This window comes from Macrosteles quadrilineatus, unplaced genomic scaffold, assembly GCF_028750875.1.
Source record: "Macrosteles quadrilineatus isolate MER2022 unplaced genomic scaffold, UCM_ALF_1.0 Scaffold_6__1_contigs__length_79288215, whole genome shotgun sequence".
Lineage (NCBI taxonomy): Eukaryota > Metazoa > Arthropoda > Insecta > Hemiptera > Cicadellidae > Macrosteles > Macrosteles quadrilineatus.
The window spans coordinates 22,676,988-22,697,307 of record NW_026542599.1 but is presented as its reverse complement, the minus strand read 5'-3'; the positions used below and the strand labels follow the sequence as shown (position 1 = coordinate 22,697,307).

Here is a 20,320-nt window from a genome sequence, read left to right as displayed (position 1 = left end):
TACCTACTTTGTATGGTCGCCATTTCATCGAAAAGTATTTAAAAAGTATGTATCTAAAGTATTAAAATGCTATATATGGGAAGGGAAGGAAACAGGTTCACGACGTATAGGAAGTGGTAATGTCCTGCAGGGCACTATGTCTTTATGTCTTTATGTCCAAAGGACCTCGGCGTGGTTCCGAGCTAACTTTCATCTTTTCCTGAATGAGAGTAAGACTCACCATAATATAGTCTCAGACAGCTTAAGCAAGATGTCACAAGCGTTAAACACTACTTGGTTTAATGTTAGATCCTAAGCTGGATTGGAATAGTCACATATCTTTTGTAGTACCTAGACTTTCCAGGGCGATTCACTTGCTCAGGAACTTGAAGAACTCGTACCCACGGAATGCCCAAGTAGCAAAAATCGTTGGCCCAACGTTTCTGTCGATCGTTGGCCAACGGTATGTTTTGGCACTCATCAATCTTACGGTTGGCCAACCAACCAATTTTTGCGGAAGGGCCAACCATCCCATTGGGCCTAAACATAAAAAACACAAAATAATAAAGATTTTGTATGAAAAGCATAATTATGAGTTGAGTAAATTGATTAAATAGTTCATAAAATCTTATTTTGAAAAAAATACGAGATAAAATTATTTGGCCGGGACGGGTCTTGAACCCGGGACCTACGACTTGAGAGCCTCGCGTCATTTTTATTAAAATAAAAATTAAAAATACAGAAATATTGGCGAAGTTGTTATTTCAAATTAGTATCAATTCCAATATTAACAGTTCTTCTTCAAGATCAGTTTAACATGGTTTAAGTCATATAAAATACAGGCTTATGCTTGTGATTAATACATTTATAGTTCAATATTAGAGTTTACAACCATTACAGAAAATATTTAATTAAAAATTCACAATTTCGTTCTGGGATGTACAGTAACGGGGTTTTAGACTGCCATTTGACAATCGTCAAAAGAAAAAAGCAAGCGTTGATGCGTTTGTCCAAGGCCCCACTAGAAAAACATTTTTCTAGTGGGGCCTTGGTTCGTCGCACAGAATATAGATATATAGAGATAGGCTATCTATATTCTATGGTTCGTAGGCTTCACCATGGCCGTGCTCTATCTCAATAAAACGAAACAGCTGATTGACGTTTTGGATGTCAAAGCAAAACAACCAAAACCAGCTGTTTATAGAGTTTTGTTTCATGTTTGTATTGTCGTCTTGTGTCTACGTGCGAAATTGCGAAGTTTCAAGAATTCTGTTACTGTCACTGTTTGTTTGGTAGAGAGGAATTCTAATTATTCACATATCCCATGCTGTTCGCTGTTCGGTGATTTTTGCGTGGAAATAACTCGTTTTAATAACTGTGATTAGAAGCTTTTCGTTGCTTTTATTCTAGAGGATAACGTTTAAAAGTTAGAGTTGGTATATTTTGTTCTGCGTTTAGCTAAGATTCGAACGGTAGGCTAGTGTTAAAAGTTTATTTATATTCAGATTCAGGCCCACCGGTAGTTGATTTGCTGAACTGTGTTTGTGTTCACCGCCGGACTTAACGGTAGGTATAATATGGAAATCATTGTAGATTTAATTTTATCTCAATCATAGGCTAGGTTTCAAAATAGGTAACTTACCTACCAACAGTTGTTTAGGTTAATATTTATAGGGCTAACTTAAAGCCAAGCACTCACTGCTCATTTTGAAATGCACACAGATTAACTTACTTAAACAAAGAAGGAGTACGAGTTATTAAAGGAAGTTATTAAAGGAAAGATACACTCTTCGGTAATTCTGAGCAATTACTTGGTCAACCCCAATTTTTTTCATATTTTACTACGGTCATCAGGAGGTTCTCAGAAAGCAAGAAACATATAATTCAAGGCCCGCAAGGCCATCGTACAGGTTGCCGAGTGATAAGAAGGTTCAAAGTCCAAGCGATAACAGTGGCTTGCGGGAGACGCGCGGAAGGCCAGTTGTGACATTACCGTTATGGCTATGGCTAGTGGTTCCTCCGAAAATCCTTTTCTATGTGACGGGTGTGAAAACACGTTACTTACTTATGTTTTTTTTTTAGTCTCAAATACATCTCTAAGGCCAATTGTAACAGTACCGTTACGTTAGGTTAGGTTAATTAATAACCTAACTTCCTAACCTAACTTAACCTTGCGGGGCTTGAATTATATGTTTCTTGCTTTCTGAGAACCTCCTGATGACCGTAGTAAAATATGAAAAAAATTGGGGTTGACCAAGTAATTGAGCGCTCAGAATTACCCACTCTTCTTCTCTTGCACGAAGTGCAATTAATTTTTAGGCTTAAACGTTTAGGCTTAAAAAAGGTAAGTTAAATCCTTATTAGAGGTTTAGAATAGCAAATCGTTGATTTAGCAGCCTGGCTGCACTTTACTTTAGGTCTTAACTCATTCGAATGAAAAATATCGATCGATATATCGATTAATCGGTTGTTTCATTCTATATAAGTATCATTATACGATAACCTAACTAACCAAACAATATATTGAATGAAACAATCGAATAATTGATATTTTCATTCTAATGAGTGTTGACCTAAAGTAAAGTGCAGCCGCAGGTGTGTTGGCAAAGTTGTAATTATTATTGAACTGTTTGGGCACCATTATATACCATATTTACCATATTTATATGGTAAATATATATCATATTTACAATTATATTTGTAAATACTGAATGGCTGAATAAATCATTTATCATTTATTTATCATTTATCATTTTTTATCATTACTTATTAGCCTACAAACATTAACCTTGAAGTTTTTATGACTACACCTAAACTTACATCTCTAGAGAGAGAACTTATCTTTATTGCAATAGGCTATGCTGTTTTAAGTTAAATAGCCTATTCCCGTGTACTTTAGGCTACATTGATTTGTTTCTTTTTCAGAAAGGAACCGAACCAAAGTGTTTATCCCTATGAAGTGTTGTTGATTGATATTTGACTAATAAGGCTTAGGCTACACACAACTGAAGGCAATCATGTTCAGCTCCTTAAAACTTGGTGGAATTCAAACTGCTCAGTTTCTAAAATTAAACGAGCATGTACTGAATCGTTTATGCAATTCACTGTCATGCTACACTTTCAACAAACTTGAACTCAACAATACTGGCCAAGTTGAACAGTCAAGAAAGAAATTTTGCAGGTAAAAGTAGGCTGGATTCTGAGATTTAATTATAATTTACCAATGAATATAAGGTTAAGACAGACTGAATGATATTAGGAAGCTTACTTATAAGGCCTTGCCCAATGACAATGGTGTTGAAACTAACTTAGGGAGCCTAGCTAAGTTAACCACCATAAGGCATTTATGTTAGGCCTAATAATTTTACCTAATATTTTAATTGGTACCGGTAACATAGGCATATTTATTGGAGATGGTTACTACCATATAAAATACGGCTGCACTTTACTTTAGGTCCTACACTCATTCGAATGAAAATATCGATCGATATATCGTTTGGTTCTAGATAGGTAAATAAGGTTACGGTAACCTAACCTAACTAACCAAACGATATATCGAATAAAACAATCGTATAATCGATATTTTCATTCGAATGAATGTAGGACCTAAAGTAAAGTGCAGCCTAAAATACATTTTGTCTAAGTTACATTTTCAGAAACTAAGTTATTGTGACAAGTAAAAAATCTTAGTCCAGTGAGTTAGTTAACGTACACATTTAAAGACATAAGTTGGCATAGGTAGTATTCCACAGGGTTAAGCCCCCCTTACACGGACGAGCATGTTCGCGAGCATGTTGGCGAACATGCTCGCAAACATGCTCGGCGTTGTCAACAGACGGACGAACATGCTCGCGAACATGCTCGTCGCTCGGTAGCGGTTCCTAGGCCTATTCTTGCTTTTCTTGTGCTCTGTGACAGTCAAGCTGTGTGTATTTAGCATACTCCCGATTTTTTGCTGCAATTACAGCATTTAGTTTTTTTTTTTGCAACATACGCATTATTTATTAGACATATATCATGGTCGATTTATTTTTGGCCGATTTTGTAATCGGCCGATCTAAAAATCGACCGAGTGTCTATAGGCCTTAAGTTATCGGATTAAATTCATCCGCTATGGTTTGAAAATAATGTTGGTTAAAATTCCATCGTTGTGCAATAACATTTCTCGTAGTTTTGCTTATTCTAGCGTTTCTTAGAATTATTGTGACAAATTACTACAGAATTGATTATACGCATTTCTGTAATAATATACAAATTTTAATTGATGAACCCTCTATTTTGTAAACTCATTTAAATTCGTATTTATTGCGGTACAAACACAAATAAATATTTATTTAGCTTCTGTAAACATTGATTCTAAATCTATTACTGTAACTGGAATACATCAGAGTATCAACACCATGATGATGATTACAAGTGCAATGTGTCTATTGCGGCTACTTTGTAATGGCGGTAACGAAGTAATCGTTTGGAATTGGAACGGTTACTTGTAATGAGTCCACGAGTGTAACTGGAATCATAGTAGCGGCTACATCGATGGAATCATTTAGCCTATCTCTACCCAAGTTGCAGCGGCGAACATGCTCTCGAACATATGGTCGTCCCCACAGACGGGCGAGCATGTTCGCGAGCATGTTCGTGTTCGGGCTCGCCAAGTCCGACGAGCGGAGCGCCGAGCCCAACATGCTCGCCGTGACGGATCCCACACACGGGCGAGCATGTTTGTCACCAACACCGTCACGAACATGCTCGCCCGTGTATGGGGGGCTTTAGACGTAACCTCCATGGATCATATATAAAAGTTATAAAAATGCTAACTGGAGAGCAGCACTGTCCATTGGTGGAGTTTTGAGGAAGAAGGTGGCAGCCATATTAAGGTTTCTGTTGATTGTTTTCTGCTATGTGTTTTACTTGCTATTAATAGGCTTAAACAGGATTTCCTTTCTGACAAGGCCTAATGAATTAACTTATTTAAGTCTTCTGTTAAATTAACTATTTTGCAAACTTATTCAAGTGAACAAATTTCCCTTAATACTATATGACAATTTTAGATAAGGGAATTGTCTAAACTCTTGTTGTTCACGCTGGTGGCATTTTTTAGAGAAAAAAGAGTGTTAGTCAAACATTTTTGAAAAAGCTGTCCAAACCCATATGATTTATTATCTATTGCTGACATTTTGTTAGATATCATCAGTGATTCAAGATTAAATACTGATATATTTTGCAAAATCTCAGAGTAAAACATTAGGCCTACATCTATTTGAAATAGATTAACCTGAAAGCGTAGTCTACTCAATAAACCATTTGCCTGAGGCTCTCTTTTGTAGCCTTAAATAATGCATGACTCTTTCATAGAGACTGATCCATATCTAATCATTTTCTCTAAACATAGCTACTGGGCTTGGCATAGGACAGTTGATGTATGTTGAGCTTTCAAGGCTAGTTTGTCTATTCTATTTATGAAAAATATAAAACATAACATACCCTGAGTCTAGGAGAACTAGACTAACTTTGTTTTTATACAGTAGCCTATTTGATTTATATTCAAATTGACCAGCGATTCACTAGCATATTATCTTTGATTGAGGATAGGACTAGACATCCCCTTGAAGACCCATTTTAGAGTTCCATCAAGTTGAAGAATACAAATGAACATAGTAGACTTAACTTAATTAAATTTAATTAAGCCCACAACTTAGTACTGCCAAATACATTTTACTTCTTAATGATCATACGTTGTGAGATGTTATTTTACCACGGGATAAGTTATTCTTTGTGGATAAAAATAGAACTACCTGTAGTCCATAATGGGATGTATACTTCAGCATCCGAAGGTCAATTCTAATTGCTAATTCAACAAACCCATTCAAACTTGGCATACAACCAAGTTGTCATTCATTTTTGAGAATTATTTCTCAAAATTTAAAACTAAGAGGGGTCTAAGTGAGCATTAAAACTGCACAGGTAGGGTGCTAAAACATTAAAGCTTTTAAGGTTGTTCTACGTTTTAAACTGGCATACATTTTTATTGTATCTTTTACATTAATGTCACAATTTGCATTATAAAGAGAAAACCGGACTAAGTACAAATGTTCATGATTCTTGTTCAGAAATTTTGGATCAGTGACACCAGCAGCGATTGGTCATGCAGTCAGCAAAGATGACCGTCGGGACTTTATGGCAGTGTTTCCAGATATCGTGAGGGACTTGACGGAAACCCACCGACAGACAGAGATACCGGACGTCACCAAGTGGTATGCAAAGGTAAAAGAAATGACAACTTCAAATATTACGGTACTTTCTTATTAGCAAGTATTTTTTCAACCCCGTTGCAAGGAATTTAAAAATAATCGTTCAAAGGCATCTTAATACCCTACTATTAAATATAAAAACTAGACATTTCAACAAGTTTTGTTTATTGAGCACACACGACTGACGCATAGAGAAGAATCTGAATTTTGTTGGTTTCTTTATACTCATTTTTCAACAAAGTATCAGTTTAATTTCAGTCAATTTGTGTAAAAATTTGGTTTGGTAAAGTTCATGAAAAATTACATTAAAGGTTATACCAAACATTCACAATGAGTTAGGCTGATTTGTTGTAAAAATGCAAAAACATCAAAATGGCTTCCCATTGAAATGTGAAAAAAATCTTTTTGGACATTAAGTAGCTTAGCTTAGTACCTGAGATACTTTCCAATTTGATAAAAATCTCTTGGCAGGTGTTCATAATATTCATAAAAAATTTAATTATCGCCAAACTAAGCAGACATAATTAACATTTATTTACATAGGACATGTTTTTCTTATCTGTTTATCAAATTATAAATAGCCCACTATGCTGTTTGGAACAATATTATGCTTTGCCAACAAGAGAATCATAATATTTTATACACATAATATGAATAATAATTTTAAAACTCATTGAACATAGTGGCACTTTGGTTTAAGCTTTCACATAATGTGTGTAAGCTATCTAGAGAAAGTTTGAGGACTCAGAAATGGAGATGAGCTCTTCCTAAACATTACCTTGTCCAATAAATCACAGTTTCACTGTTGTTCCATACTTTCGCTTTCAATCGGCCACACAAAGACTAAATGAACTCCAAAATATGTTCCAGCTTTTCTGAAAATCATAATTATAGCCCAAAAAAATTCAGCTAACACGATTTATCTTGTATAATTTTACCTTTAAGGGCTGTTTGGTAATGTACCGGTACCGGTAATTAGTAGGCATAATATTTATGTAGGCCTATAACTTAGTATCACAAACAACACAAACAAGCTATCTATTTCTATAAGCTATATTATTTTGTTCTTTTAAACATTTATGTCCTCATTCATGATCAAGGAATTTGTATGAGGATTTTGGTACATAATTTATAAAAATAATTTATTTCCAAAACATTAGTTCTGTGAGGCAATTAATTCTATTAGACCTGTTAATTTAATTGGTATAATATAATTTTATTAGCATTAAAGGGATAAGGATATTAAAGTGAAGTCTAAAAATGATTGTGACATCAGATTTAATGTTTTTGAGTGTCTAGAACCATTGAAGGTTCCTTATTATTCTCAAACCAGTCTCACGGTCATCTATAATTTATTCAGATCCTGATCCTGGCCTTATGTAATCCTGATGATGTTTTACTTTGTCAATCTATGATTATGTGAATGATAGCTATCTTTAGGAATAGCATAGGAAAGAGAAGCAAACTTATGTTCTGTTCATTTAAACTATGATTTTTAGTTAAAGAATTTTAGTACTTATATTTTCTGTTGAAATGACACTAACTTGGCTAACTTGGTAAAATAAATTAATAGTCTCCACCACAAAAAATTAAATAAACCTTTTTAGTAGGCTACCCTTAACAATTTTTTTATTATGGTAATGGTTGTGATTTTGAAATATAATAAAATCTACAGTGTTGGGTCTATAACATGGATTTTCTTACTTCATAACATTTTAAAGGAAGTTTAATAGCCTATTGATTATAATATCTCTTAAGGGATTGATAAATATCGGGAGCAAACTGGTCTAGTGGCTGGGCACGGGGTTTTGTTCTCTAAGGTCCCAGGTTCAAATCCCACCAATCACCTGAGGCTTCTATCTATGTGAAAATGCTGCAACCCTCTAGGCCTAGCGTGAATTATGTATGAAACAGTTCCGGGCTAGATCCTAACACCTCAAAATGTCAAGATAGAGCATAAAATAAAGGGATTAGAAATGTTAATGGTACTTTTTAAACCCTGGTTAGACAAACTAAATATATCTAGTACTAGTATACCTCTACTAGTGTTTTCTTGGGTTTTAATTTAATTGACATTTAAATCATAAATAGTCTCAGTTTAAGTCTTCACTAATGTTGTTTCTTGAGTCTTCATATCTTCAAATTTTGTGCATTCTCGTGTTTTTGGATTGGCTACAGAGCTAGGAAAATCCAGCCCAATAGAAAATTAGGTACTTGTACAGCGAAAACAAAATTTTAGATTTTTTTCTATTGAAATATTTATTTTGATTGCAGGTATTACAATACAATGTACCTGGAGGCAAGAAAAACCGAGGCTTGGCTTTGGTGCTGGCTCACCGCATGCTTGTTTCGTCTGATGCTTTAACACCCGAGAAAATCAGAGACACTCACATTATGGGATGGTGTATTGAAATGGTAAGTGGAATAGGGAAATGAGAAATAAAACATGCTGGTACATAATAGCAAAATTTTTGTCAATGATATGATAATTTAATGTAAATCAGGGCAAATTGGTAAAATTTTCTTTTATGCGTAGGATGAAAAAGTTTGTAATATTATATTGAAGCAAAATGACAATTTAGATCATTTAGACAATTAAGAAAGCAGGTTCCTTACTCATAAATTGATGGGTAGCATTAAACTGAGTGGTTACAGTTCTGAAGTTATCTGGTTTAATTCAAAGGTTAGCATAGCTAAATAAAATCCATATATTAGCCCATAAGCTGTGATAACTAAAAGTAGATTTACCTTCGTAAGTTACCACAAATTGAGCTGGAGACAAAGTTAAATACCTATTTCTAGCTAAATAACTCGAATACATTGTCAGAAGGGTATTTAAGTTGATTTTAATTTTAATTTTAGTCTTTTTGATCATTACAGTAACATTAGTAATGTTGTAAATCATATTTAAAGGGAAGCATAGCAGCATGTAGCTAGATAAACAGCATAACAAGTAGAATTGCTAGCTGTTTATTGAATCCAACTTCTTACAATTTCCAAACATTTATTTTGTTACAGAAAAACTAAAATACTATGTGTTAAATTAGCGAATAAAATAATTTTTAATTTGTACTGTAGGCCTGCTTAGTGGCATAACACATTCACCAACAGAAGCAGTAAACCTCAAGGCTAACGTCAAGGTTGAGATAAGAACGAGAGTTGGTTTGATTCATCCAAACAAATTAATTATTCTAATTGACTGGTGCAATCTTTCTAAAGATTAGACTTTGTACGAATAATAAAATGTACCCAAATATACAATAGCCTACTTTAATTACTTAAATATCAGGTGTTTTGTGCAATGCTAGATAAATGCTATTACACCACTATAGGCTAGACATCCAACTTTATTTTGTTGAACATTGAAAAATTTACAATAATTCATATAATAATCTGCAAAAATATATGATTTTGATTAAAAGGGGTAGCATTTCCTCATTGATTTCAGTGTTACATTTTTGATTGACCATTTTTCAAATTAGGTAAAGACTGGATTTATACATTTAATATCCACTTTAAACCAGGAGTGCTAGAAAAACAGGAAAACATTTTCAAAGGTTTAAAACAAACTAAAGAAATTAAAAAAATACTACAGTATGTAGGCCTATAGCCAACACAAGGCCAGGTGGCTGGCAGGTTACTTGCCTCTGGTAACTTAAAATACATTAGAGGCAAGTAACCTGCCTGCCAACCACCCGAGGCTCTACTGGCATTGTGTAAAACTCAGCTTAAGTTATGGATTAAAAAATTGTACGAGGTCTTTTAAATGGCTTAAAACACTATATTCAACCCAATGGTAATAATGTATAATTATGAAATAAGATAATTGCCCATGTTTGGTTGAAAAAGTGATCGTCTATGAAGGATAGATGTCAATACCCTTACCATCTGTTTTTGACAGCTTCAGGCGTTTTTCCTTGTCATCGATGACATGATAGACAATGCAGAGACTAGACGCGGCCGGCCGTGTTGGTATCGCAACCCCGACGTCGGCTACAGTGCGGCAAACGATGGCATCTTCATAGAGTCCGGGGTCTACCAGCTACTCAGAAAACACTTTAGCAACAAGCCCTACTACATGCAGGCTTTGGATATGTTTCACGACGTAAGTATTGAACAATACATCTATCTTATAACATATAGCACATAGAGTTTTTTTTAGGATAGTACACTTTTTAAGAAAGATTATCATTTTTGGTAGTCGAGTGTTTGTAGCGCTTGCTTACTAATCAGAAGGTTGCTAATTCGATCCTGAAAAGTCAGTACTCTTTTGATGGACTTGACCCACTGTCCTTGATTGTTTGGCTTTTGTATTAATATATATATTTTATTAATATGATCCTGGCTAAAGATCCAGCTGATCCTAGCTGGTAACAAAGACATAAAATTCCTTTAACAGTCGTCCTTCGTTTATCTTTACCTTAAACAAGAACACTCTTCCAATATAGCCTACACAAAAATATTTCTCCGACAGCATTAGCAACTGAGGAAAATTATCTGGATTGCAAAAAAATGCTGTCAGTTACAGTGACATATTACAGTGTTTGTGTATAGTGCAAGGTTTTTGTGTTTCATGTGCCTGGGTAGGCTCCTCCAAATTATGTAGGCCTTCTATCCGAACAAAAACCATTTTACCAAGAGTTATAATACCCACAGATAAATTATGTCAATTTGAACAAACTGTGAGGCTTCTGACAGCTCTAAAAATAAAATATAAGTCATTCCTAGATCAAGGTTTATTAAGAGTAAAATAATAGTTAGGCCTACTCAATAGAAAAGATTACTAGAAAAGAAAGATCACTTGATAAATGTTGTGTGTTCAGGTTACTCACAAGACGATCATGGGCCAGACCTTGGATGTACTGACAGCTCAAAGTCTCCACAAGTACAAGCTGGACAAGTTTACTATGGACAGATACAACAGCATCGTCAAGTACAAAACCTCCTACTATTCCTTCCATCTACCTGTTGCACTGGCAATGTATATGGTAAGTAGATGCTCTTCCAATGTGAAACCATAGAAAGCCATCATACTCAGTTATATCCATTACCAATCGAAGGGTTTTTCTCTTAGTTGATTTGTCGTATTTTAATGTTTGTGCTGAATAAACTTTTGTGAGCTCAGTAAAGATAGTGGTTGTAGGAAGTCAACTGAAGTTAGATGTACTCGGGAAAGTGGCTTAAAACCTAATAATATTGTTTGACTTTCGAGGAAAGGTTAGAGTGAATCCCAGTAATCCCTATTGCTCAAAAGTAGGGGAGGGGTGACGTGTTGTTTAGTATGTGGGACACAGAATGTGCCAAGAGGATTGAAAGTGGCCTAAGCTCAAGAAGGAAATAGATGTTTACGGAAAGCTACGAGGCAAATTTAAGTCCCAGACTTAAGCCCAGGGTAGTTGCGGGAATGAAGGGCTTCGGTCCCAGTCCAGCATATCTCAAACGTTCCTGCTATCCCTGCAGGTCCGGGTTTTTTTAGTACTCAATAATCTGACATATTTAGCAATTCAGTAGGCTACTGTAAAAGTCCTATATGTCTCCTGAACTCACCGAAACATGTTTCTTGAGTGATTTGTTCCCTCAAATAAATAATTCATTTTGCTAAAATTTTAATTCCATTGGGTTTCCCTAGACGGGCACAAACCATATTTTTACAGTTTAATTTTTTAAATTTGTCTTGCAATGCAAGAAAAGCGTTGATAACGCTCAGTTTAGTTAAGGAGTTACTTTTGATCTTAACGTGCTTCAATACTTTGTTTTTAATACAATTTTTCTACAGCTCCAAATTAACTTAGCTTTAGTTAAGTTAACCTTATCTACCTTGAAGTATCTTACTCTAAAGCCTGATAACATAGTTTTTTAAGCATGACTGAACTTACTTCCAAAGAAAAATAGTGCTTTTAATAGTTAATTGTAGCCAAATAATTTTTGTTATTGAATGAAATTATTGACCTAATATCTGAGGTGAATTTATGTATGTTTCTTTCTGAACCTGTTATGTTTATTCATGGGTGTAAATTTTTGTATCATAGGCTATTATTACATTACTTAATTAATTACCGGTACTTGTGTTAAACTCTGTGGCAATATCTATTTCAATCTGTATTTTATTTATGATGGTAAAGAAAAAGATTTTTGATTAAAGCAGTTTTGGAGAACGATACAAAAATATTGAAACTACTACTGTGTTTAATGAAAAAGATAAACACTATTACACTCCTTCGTTTTTCTGTCACGCAAACTCATTTCTAATAAGTACACAAGACATGAAAGTGCTCAGGTAATGTTTTCTACATTATAATTATTTAATTAGTGACTTCCTTCATCAAATTCAAGGACAACCATAGAAGCATGGAGATGCATGCTTCAAAAATTGCAGGCGGAAAGCATGACCTAAACACGTAATACATAACATTTCAACTTATAAATTGTTTTTTTTACCTATGTAATTGTTTTTTTCCTAATCCTAGTTAGTATAGATTTATATTTAAATTGAAATATAACATTCCAACTGTATTGTTCTATATTGTTTGTTTTCATTTTAACTGATTAATCCTTAGCTCCTTTGTTCCATCTTATTCGTCATTATGTCTTTCAATTGTAAACATATTTGACTAGTTTACTATTAGATATGCATGAAATATTGTTATTGCTCTAGATAACTTTTTAAAGGTATTGAAATGGTGTATATGCAATATGCATTGAAGGAGCCTGTTTTGAAATGTCATTTTCAGTACTAGCAAAAATAAAAATAATATCTATCACATTAGAGTGAGCTTTGGCATAACTTGGTGACTGAAGATGTTGACTCTGAAAGTCTTGAGATTTTTCAAACTGAACTCCTGTACATGAGCAAGTATCGTTAATTAGAGTATGAAAACAACTTATGTAAAATAATCTGAAAAGTGAAAATGAAGCGATTTTAGGGTGTTTAACTTCATTGTTGGTTTCGTTTCAATTATTACTGCTATTAATTAATGTTTTATTTTGCACTCAGTTTTTCCACACTATAACAGTGTAATTTTTTAGGCTGGTATAACAAACGCAGAGGCTCACAGACAAGCTAAAGTTTTACTTCTTGAGATGGGAAATTTCTACCAAGTTCAGGTAAACTATATCGGAAAAAAATCTTGTTTTGGTTAGAAGTATATATAGTTACAATAAAAGAATAATCCTCTAGACAAAAAATTGATCATAAAGTATTGACAGTTATGGATAGAGTTATGTTTGAGTTTTTCTTTAAGTTTACAGAAAATAGTACACCTTGATCTGAAGTCTGAATAATTGATTTTCAATGTATAGACTAGACAGCAATGTTCCAACAGCACTAACAGAAAGCAAACCACAAAATACATATAGTAAAAAATTAGGAGTTCAATTACCAATCTGGTTGCAATCATTGCATTTGTCTTATTGCCGCAGGATGATTACATGGATTGTTTTGGAGATCCGGGAGTAACCGGGAAAATCGGGACGGACATTCAGGACGGGAAATGCTCATGGCTGGCTGTAGTGGCTCTACAAAGATGTACCCCGCAACAGAGAAAAATCATGGAGGTATGTCACAGTAGTTAGTGTAAGTGTAGTAACCGATCTTTTAGTCAATAATAGTAACAAGTCTGTTTTGTTAACTACTTTTTATTATAGTCTTGGTTTGTCTGTTGGGGGATACAGTAATTAGCTTTGGAATACATTGAGGAAAAGTTTCACAACTAAGGAAAAAATTTTCCTGTCATTTAATAGTACACAATTTGTCAATGTATATAAAATTTGATATTTCTTCCTTTCATCTTCAACTTCAAATAGTCTTTAAATATTGTGTTGTGGCAATTCCTCAGCCAACATAGTAAGATACTCTAGAAGAAGCTCTAGTGTAGCTGATTGGACTCTCTTGTACAAAACAGTAAAAACTTCTCACGGCTTCAATAACACCCAAACACAGTATAAAATTTCCCTCGTAATGCACTTTACATGTGTTTGTTTTTCACTTTAGTATATTGTCAGTAAAAATGGCTGACGGTTAAACAATTCCCGTCCTGAGCAAATCCCGAATTAAATGTAATCCTGGGCCTGTGATCAGGAATATATTTTTCCTCAAAATTTCCTGTAATTTTGGGTCCCTCCCTACTTTGATATTGCATCATATAAGTATACCTTGTGGACAATACTCAATATTCATGACCGAGTATTTCCCGTTACAGGAATGCTATGGCTCAACCGACCCGGAGAAGGTGAACGCTGTGAAGGAGGTTTACAATCAGATAAATTTACCGCACATTTACGCAACTTACGAGGAGGACAGCTACAACCTAATCACCACTCACATTCAACAACTGTCGGCCGGTCTCAACCACGAGGTGTTCTTCAAACTGCTCGACAAAATATACAAACGGGACAACTAAAGAGCAAACACTCGTCACACTGGATGTCTAGATACCTTAGGTTAGGATTTAGGTGTAACTACTTAGTCATTGAGCCGTAGTTATGACCTTGAATCGTTGTTAAGGTCGGTGCCAAAGTATTATGGGGGAAGTACAAGGGTAATCAAACTAGGTTATATACCATGCTTTAAAAAAGTGTTTGTAGTTTACTGAATTATCAGATTTGCATGCAATCCAGTCATATCAGTTTTGTTGTAGTTTTTTTTTTTTTTTTTTTTTTTTTTTTAAGTAGGGTTATAGTTTTCTCAGTGAAAATCAAAACATTTAAAACCGTTCAGATTTAGATGTGCCTTTTCAAAAGTGAGATCACTAGATGCATTTGAAAGACTACCTCATGACCACATAGACTGCATTTCCATTCCATTTTAAAGTATTCCATTCTCGGTGATTTTATAAAGGACGTTTTTATGCTCACATTTGAAACGTACAAATGAGCTCAAATGTTCTAGCAACTATAATATGGCCAGGTTTTTAGTGTTCGAAATCTTGGTAATAGAATCTCTCTCATTTTAGCAATATTTAGTTTATTTGCTCAGAAAGTAATACAATTTCTTGCCCAACTAGGATTTTTTAGGTAGGTACAAAAGGTGTCATTGTGTTTTTTACTAATGGTTTTTGTGGTATAGTAGAACCCCAAGTATCAGAATCAATTACAGAAGAAATTGAAAAAAAGTTTGTGTTGTAATTACCGAAGGCAGTAGCCATTGTTGGGGATAAACCCTGAACCTCTCCTGTGGATATTATTGTCTCCCGCGATCACGAAAATATTATTTTCGGTAACTGCGGCAATGTCATTTCCTGCAGTCACGGACAATAATTTCGTCCTCTTTAACCATAGGGAAAGCGTAAATTTCTCAATCCCAAAATCTTTGTAGGCGCGTTTTGTGAAAGACTCAATAACTGTGGTGAGTCGGTTGCTCAGTTGGTAGTGCCATGGACTTTTAGCAGCAATGTCGTGGGTACCTGGCACTACTTTTTATCAGTACACATCATTCTTGTACTGTACCGGCTCACCCCTTGCTTGACTGGATACGTTCCACACGCACAGACCTCTGTTGCCTATGAGGATAGGCAAATCCAAGATAAAAGGGGCCACCCTCTTAAAAAAGAATACTTGACTGCAAATATTCTTTTACAATGGCTGCTAACTTTGATAAATAAAATAAGGCAATAAAATACCTCGATTCTGTAGCAATATTTAGAAGGTATTCTCCTGAAATGTTAATGGACTCAAGATTTTTTTTAGTTGAATGTAAATAAAATAAATATATGTGGCAGTATAAAAGTGTACTTGAAACCAACTATTAAACCTGTAGTTTTAGAATATATTTTAGGTGCATATCACATCTAAGTTCTTTTTTCTGTAGTTAACCTGTAATTACAAGTTTAAACCCAAAGTTCATGGGTCATTTTTTGACTTTGTAATACCTCTGTCCGTGTTTGTCTGTTGACTCTGTTTGTATTTTGAATGCATAAAGCATTTTAAATTTTAATGTCCGTATAAAGAAAGATAAATAGTTGTGTTTGAGTCACAACCATGTTTTAACCCTGCTTAAAAAATAGTAGGGATGGACGGGTCCCGAAATTTCGGGAATTTTTCGGGAAAAAAATATTCCCGATTATCGGGACGGGATTACAATTGACTCGGGAATTTTTCGGGACGGGATTTGGTCCGATCGTCGGCGATTTTTCCGCTTCGCGAGTGCCGATAACGCCGTTATTGCGAGCGATAGGTCCGCGAACGCAGGAGGCGAAGTCATACCGACGATCGCGCCGTGACCGCGGAGTCCTACCGACGATCGCGCCGTGACCGCGAGTCATACCGACGATAACCCCGTGATCGCGAGTCATACCGACGATCGCGCCGTGACCGCAAGTCATACCGACGATCATGCCGTGACCGCGAGTCATGACGACGATCGCGCCGTGACCGCGGAGTCATGCTGACGATCGAGCCGTGATCGCGAGTCATACCGACGATCGCGCCGTGACCGCGAGTCATACCGACGATAACCCCGTGACCGCGGAGTCATACCGACGATCGCGCCGTGACCGCGAGTCATACCGTCGATCGCGCCGTGACCGCAAGTCATACCGACGATCATGCCGTGACCGCGAGTCATGACGACGATCGCGCCGTGACCGCGGAGTCATGCTGACGATAACCCCGTGACCGCGGAGTCATACCGACGATCGCGCCGTGACCGCGAGTCATACCGACGATCGCGCCGTGACCGCGAGTCATACCGACGATCGCGCCGTGACCGCAAGTCATACCGACGATCATGCCGTGACCGCGAGTCATGACGACGATCGCGCCGTGACTGCGGAGTCATGCTGACGATCATGCCGTGACCGCGAGTCATGACGACGATCGCGCCGTGACCGCGGAGTCATGCTGACGATCGAGCCGTGATCGCGAGTCATACCGACGATCGCGCCGTGACCGCGAGTCATACCGACGATCGCGCCGTGACCGCGGAGTCATGCTGACGATCGAGCCGTGTTCGCGAGTCATACCGACGATCATGCCGTGACCGCGAGTCATACCGACGATAACCCCGTGACCGCGGAGTCATACCGACGATCGCGCCGTGACCGCGGAGTCCTACCGACGATCGCGCCATGACCGCGAGTCATGACAACGATCGCGTCGTGACCGCGAGTCATACAGACGATCACCCCGTGACCCGCGAGTCACAAGTTACTATAGGTACCTGTAAATTGTTACCCATTTTTTGGTTTTTATAGATCAGTGCCACAAATGGTAAAAATTGATTTCGTATGTCTTTTTTTGGTAACTGCAATACAGTACTTTCTTTTTATGCACAGAAAAAAATCCCGTCCCGTCCCGTCCCGAAAATCGGGAAGGAAATAAAAATCCCGTCCCGTCCCGTCCATCCCTAAAAAATAGATTCAATCTAGTAATACAATTTTGAAACATTTCTAAGTCCATATGAGATGTTGGATTTTAGCAGCTCTCTGAATACTCTCTAATTTTTCTTCTTTCAATTCAGTGAAAATGATTTTGTGAGTGGAATGTGTTGTTTTTAAATTTGACATTGATATGTTTGATTAATATTGTTAAGTTTACTATCTATTCTGCAGTGTTTTTGTAAAATTTGTCGAGAGTCAAGCTTTTTTCAAGATACACGCTTATTTTACGACAATTATTTGCTATAGCATTATAAATAGTAAGTTTGTATCTAAAAACTGGTATAATGGATCATTGAGGTGTTGCAAGATGTTTCTATTTGTCATCAACAAAATATGTTTAAAGTATTGCTTCAAGTATTAATTAGCAATAGATAATACTGTATTTTAAGTGTTTTTTGGCAATAAGCAATAACATCACTGAATTATATGCTTATAGCCGTTTCTTGGGATTAAATTTTGTTTGAGTTGAGATTTTGAAAGTTTATCATACTAGTCTATGGTTTCGTAGTGGTGATAATCTGATCTCAAATAGAAGGGACCTAATTCAAGTATTATTAATAAACTATTTTGTGGGCATTAGTAGAAATACCGAATGAACATAAAAGTTTTTACATTTAATTTGTCATCGAATTATTATTATTATTAATTAATTATTACTATTATTATAGTTCGGCCGCTTAGAAAGCGACCTCCTCCAGCATTGGTTTAGCATTAGCGCGCAGGTCGTTTTCTAAGCGGCCGAACATTAATTATTAATTAATAATTATTAATATAGAAATTCTGACATACAAAATGTGAACTTGAATTGTGTTTCTGGTTTGAATTCAGTTTATGTACACCCTTGGACCTTTAAAAGTTGTGTTGCACATTTATATTGTTTGATTTTATAGTAAAAAATATACAAATGTAAAAGTTACCTATGCTTTTAATACCTTTCCTCAATGGTTTTTTTCATTGGCCACAAACGAGTTGATGTAAAAGTAATCTCGTGGATCGTCAGGCATGGACTCTGTTACTCTCACACCCAAGTCAGAGACAATCATTGGCGAGCAACACACAGTACAGGTTTTGTTTGGTTGGTGACAAAGAAAGAAATATAAAAATTGATATCCCATTCGATGGTTATTAACATGATTAAATTTCATTGGGGAACCCCAAAAACCCCTTTATTGGAATTTTTTTGTATTCAGGCTGTACAGTATTTTTATTTTTAAATATATTTTTGAAACCAAGTCTTGCCTCAACTTCTACAAAGTACAGTAAGCTGATGGAAAAGCTAGATTAAAAAAAATATCTATGATTGATTCATTAGGGAAATTATAGTTCGACCTTTTATGGAAGTTTCAAAATTATTTATTCAGTGAGAGGTTATCAACTCAATCTGAATTTGACCTCTTTTACTATCATTAATTCATCACTATGTCCACTCATTTCAGAATGACTTGAAAGTGAATGGCTGTGTTTAATTCATGACAGATGAAAATGTTTAGTTATGAGGTAAGAACAATTTGGTTGTTTTTTTTTTCATTTTGGAACTATTTCCGGTACAAAAGTTGTATGATCTATGAAAATTTTAACTAAAAAAAAGGTCATATACAATACTACATTACAAATTAAATTAATGTTTGAGTATTTTATTTTTTAGATCCTCTATCAATATGCAAATTTGATAGTTATAGCAACTTTAGTTAAAAATATAACAAAAAAAATTTTAAAAATCATGATTATTTAGCATTGTTTTAGGCTTGATAAAGGGTCAAATAGCCTTATTACTTTAGACCTGTTGATTCTTTTGCCATTTATCAAAAGTCCAATGATAGCTCAGTCCAGTTTCCGACTTTATCTTTTTAGAGGACCAAGCCTCTCGATTTATAGACAAGCACTAACTTAAATCCATTCTGCTTCCATCTATTCTTTTATATTCCAAGTGGGGTAATTTTTAGGTCCACATTCGATTTGTAATTGGGCAATCAATTTATGATGCTTTATGAGACCAGAATTAAAATTACCAAAGTAATAACTACAACCTGCAGGACAAAAGGTCATATGAGTACACATTTAAAAATTTTACATTTATTTGTCTTTAAATTATAGTTAAATTTATAAAAATAAAACTTTACAATATACAGCAAATATGAATCGGTCAAGAAATGTTAAGAGTATTTATATTACTGTCATAAAATGTTAGGCGATACAAACTTAACAAAGGATTCCAATAACAGATCAGCAAAACAGTAACAATGCCACACGTTTATAAAGGGCAAACATACCACAAAAACGAAGAGTTCAAAGACATGTAAATAAGTCATTGAATTAATTGTGTCAACTACTTGGGAACTGTTGTAAAAATATATATTTAAATTTGAGCTGGCTTATTTTTAAGCTGAAACTTTTCACAAATTAAAATAAAATATTAAAACAGTAACGGCCAGGAACAATAGTTACAAGTAGCTTATGATAAATATGAAACAAAGGGAAGGGAAGGAACCGATTCTTAACTCTTTTTAAGCACCAAGAATCCAATCGTGTCTGATATGTCTCCTATCAATCTTTGTTCGACAGTTGGAATTGATAATCAACTTTTATTTTTATATTATAAATATTTGTTATTAAAATTAATTATAGTGGAGTTATGTATCCTTAAAATCACTTTTGAATGATTGCTAATTTTCCAGCCTCACCTCAAACATTAAACTTGGGTTTGAGTAAGAAAGT

The 20,320-nt window shown here is 35.3% G+C and overlaps 1 protein-coding gene across 1 annotated transcript; it reads left to right on the top strand.

Moving 5' to 3' along the window:
- The first annotated feature begins 1,227 nt into the window (after positions 1 to 1,227).
- On the top strand, positions 1,228 to 14,875 carry LOC128996325 (farnesyl pyrophosphate synthase-like). Its single transcript, XM_054421578.1, has 9 exons — positions 1,228 to 1,545; positions 2,905 to 3,160; positions 6,090 to 6,243; positions 8,505 to 8,645; positions 10,132 to 10,335; positions 11,054 to 11,218; positions 13,257 to 13,334; positions 13,650 to 13,784; positions 14,429 to 14,875. The coding sequence occupies exons 2-9, from the start codon at positions 2,997 to 2,999 to the stop codon at positions 14,627 to 14,629; spliced, it is 1,242 nt and encodes a 413-aa protein (XP_054277553.1). The 5' UTR covers positions 1,228 to 1,545; positions 2,905 to 2,996; the 3' UTR covers positions 14,630 to 14,875.
- The last annotated feature ends 5,445 nt before the right edge of the window (positions 14,876 to 20,320 follow it).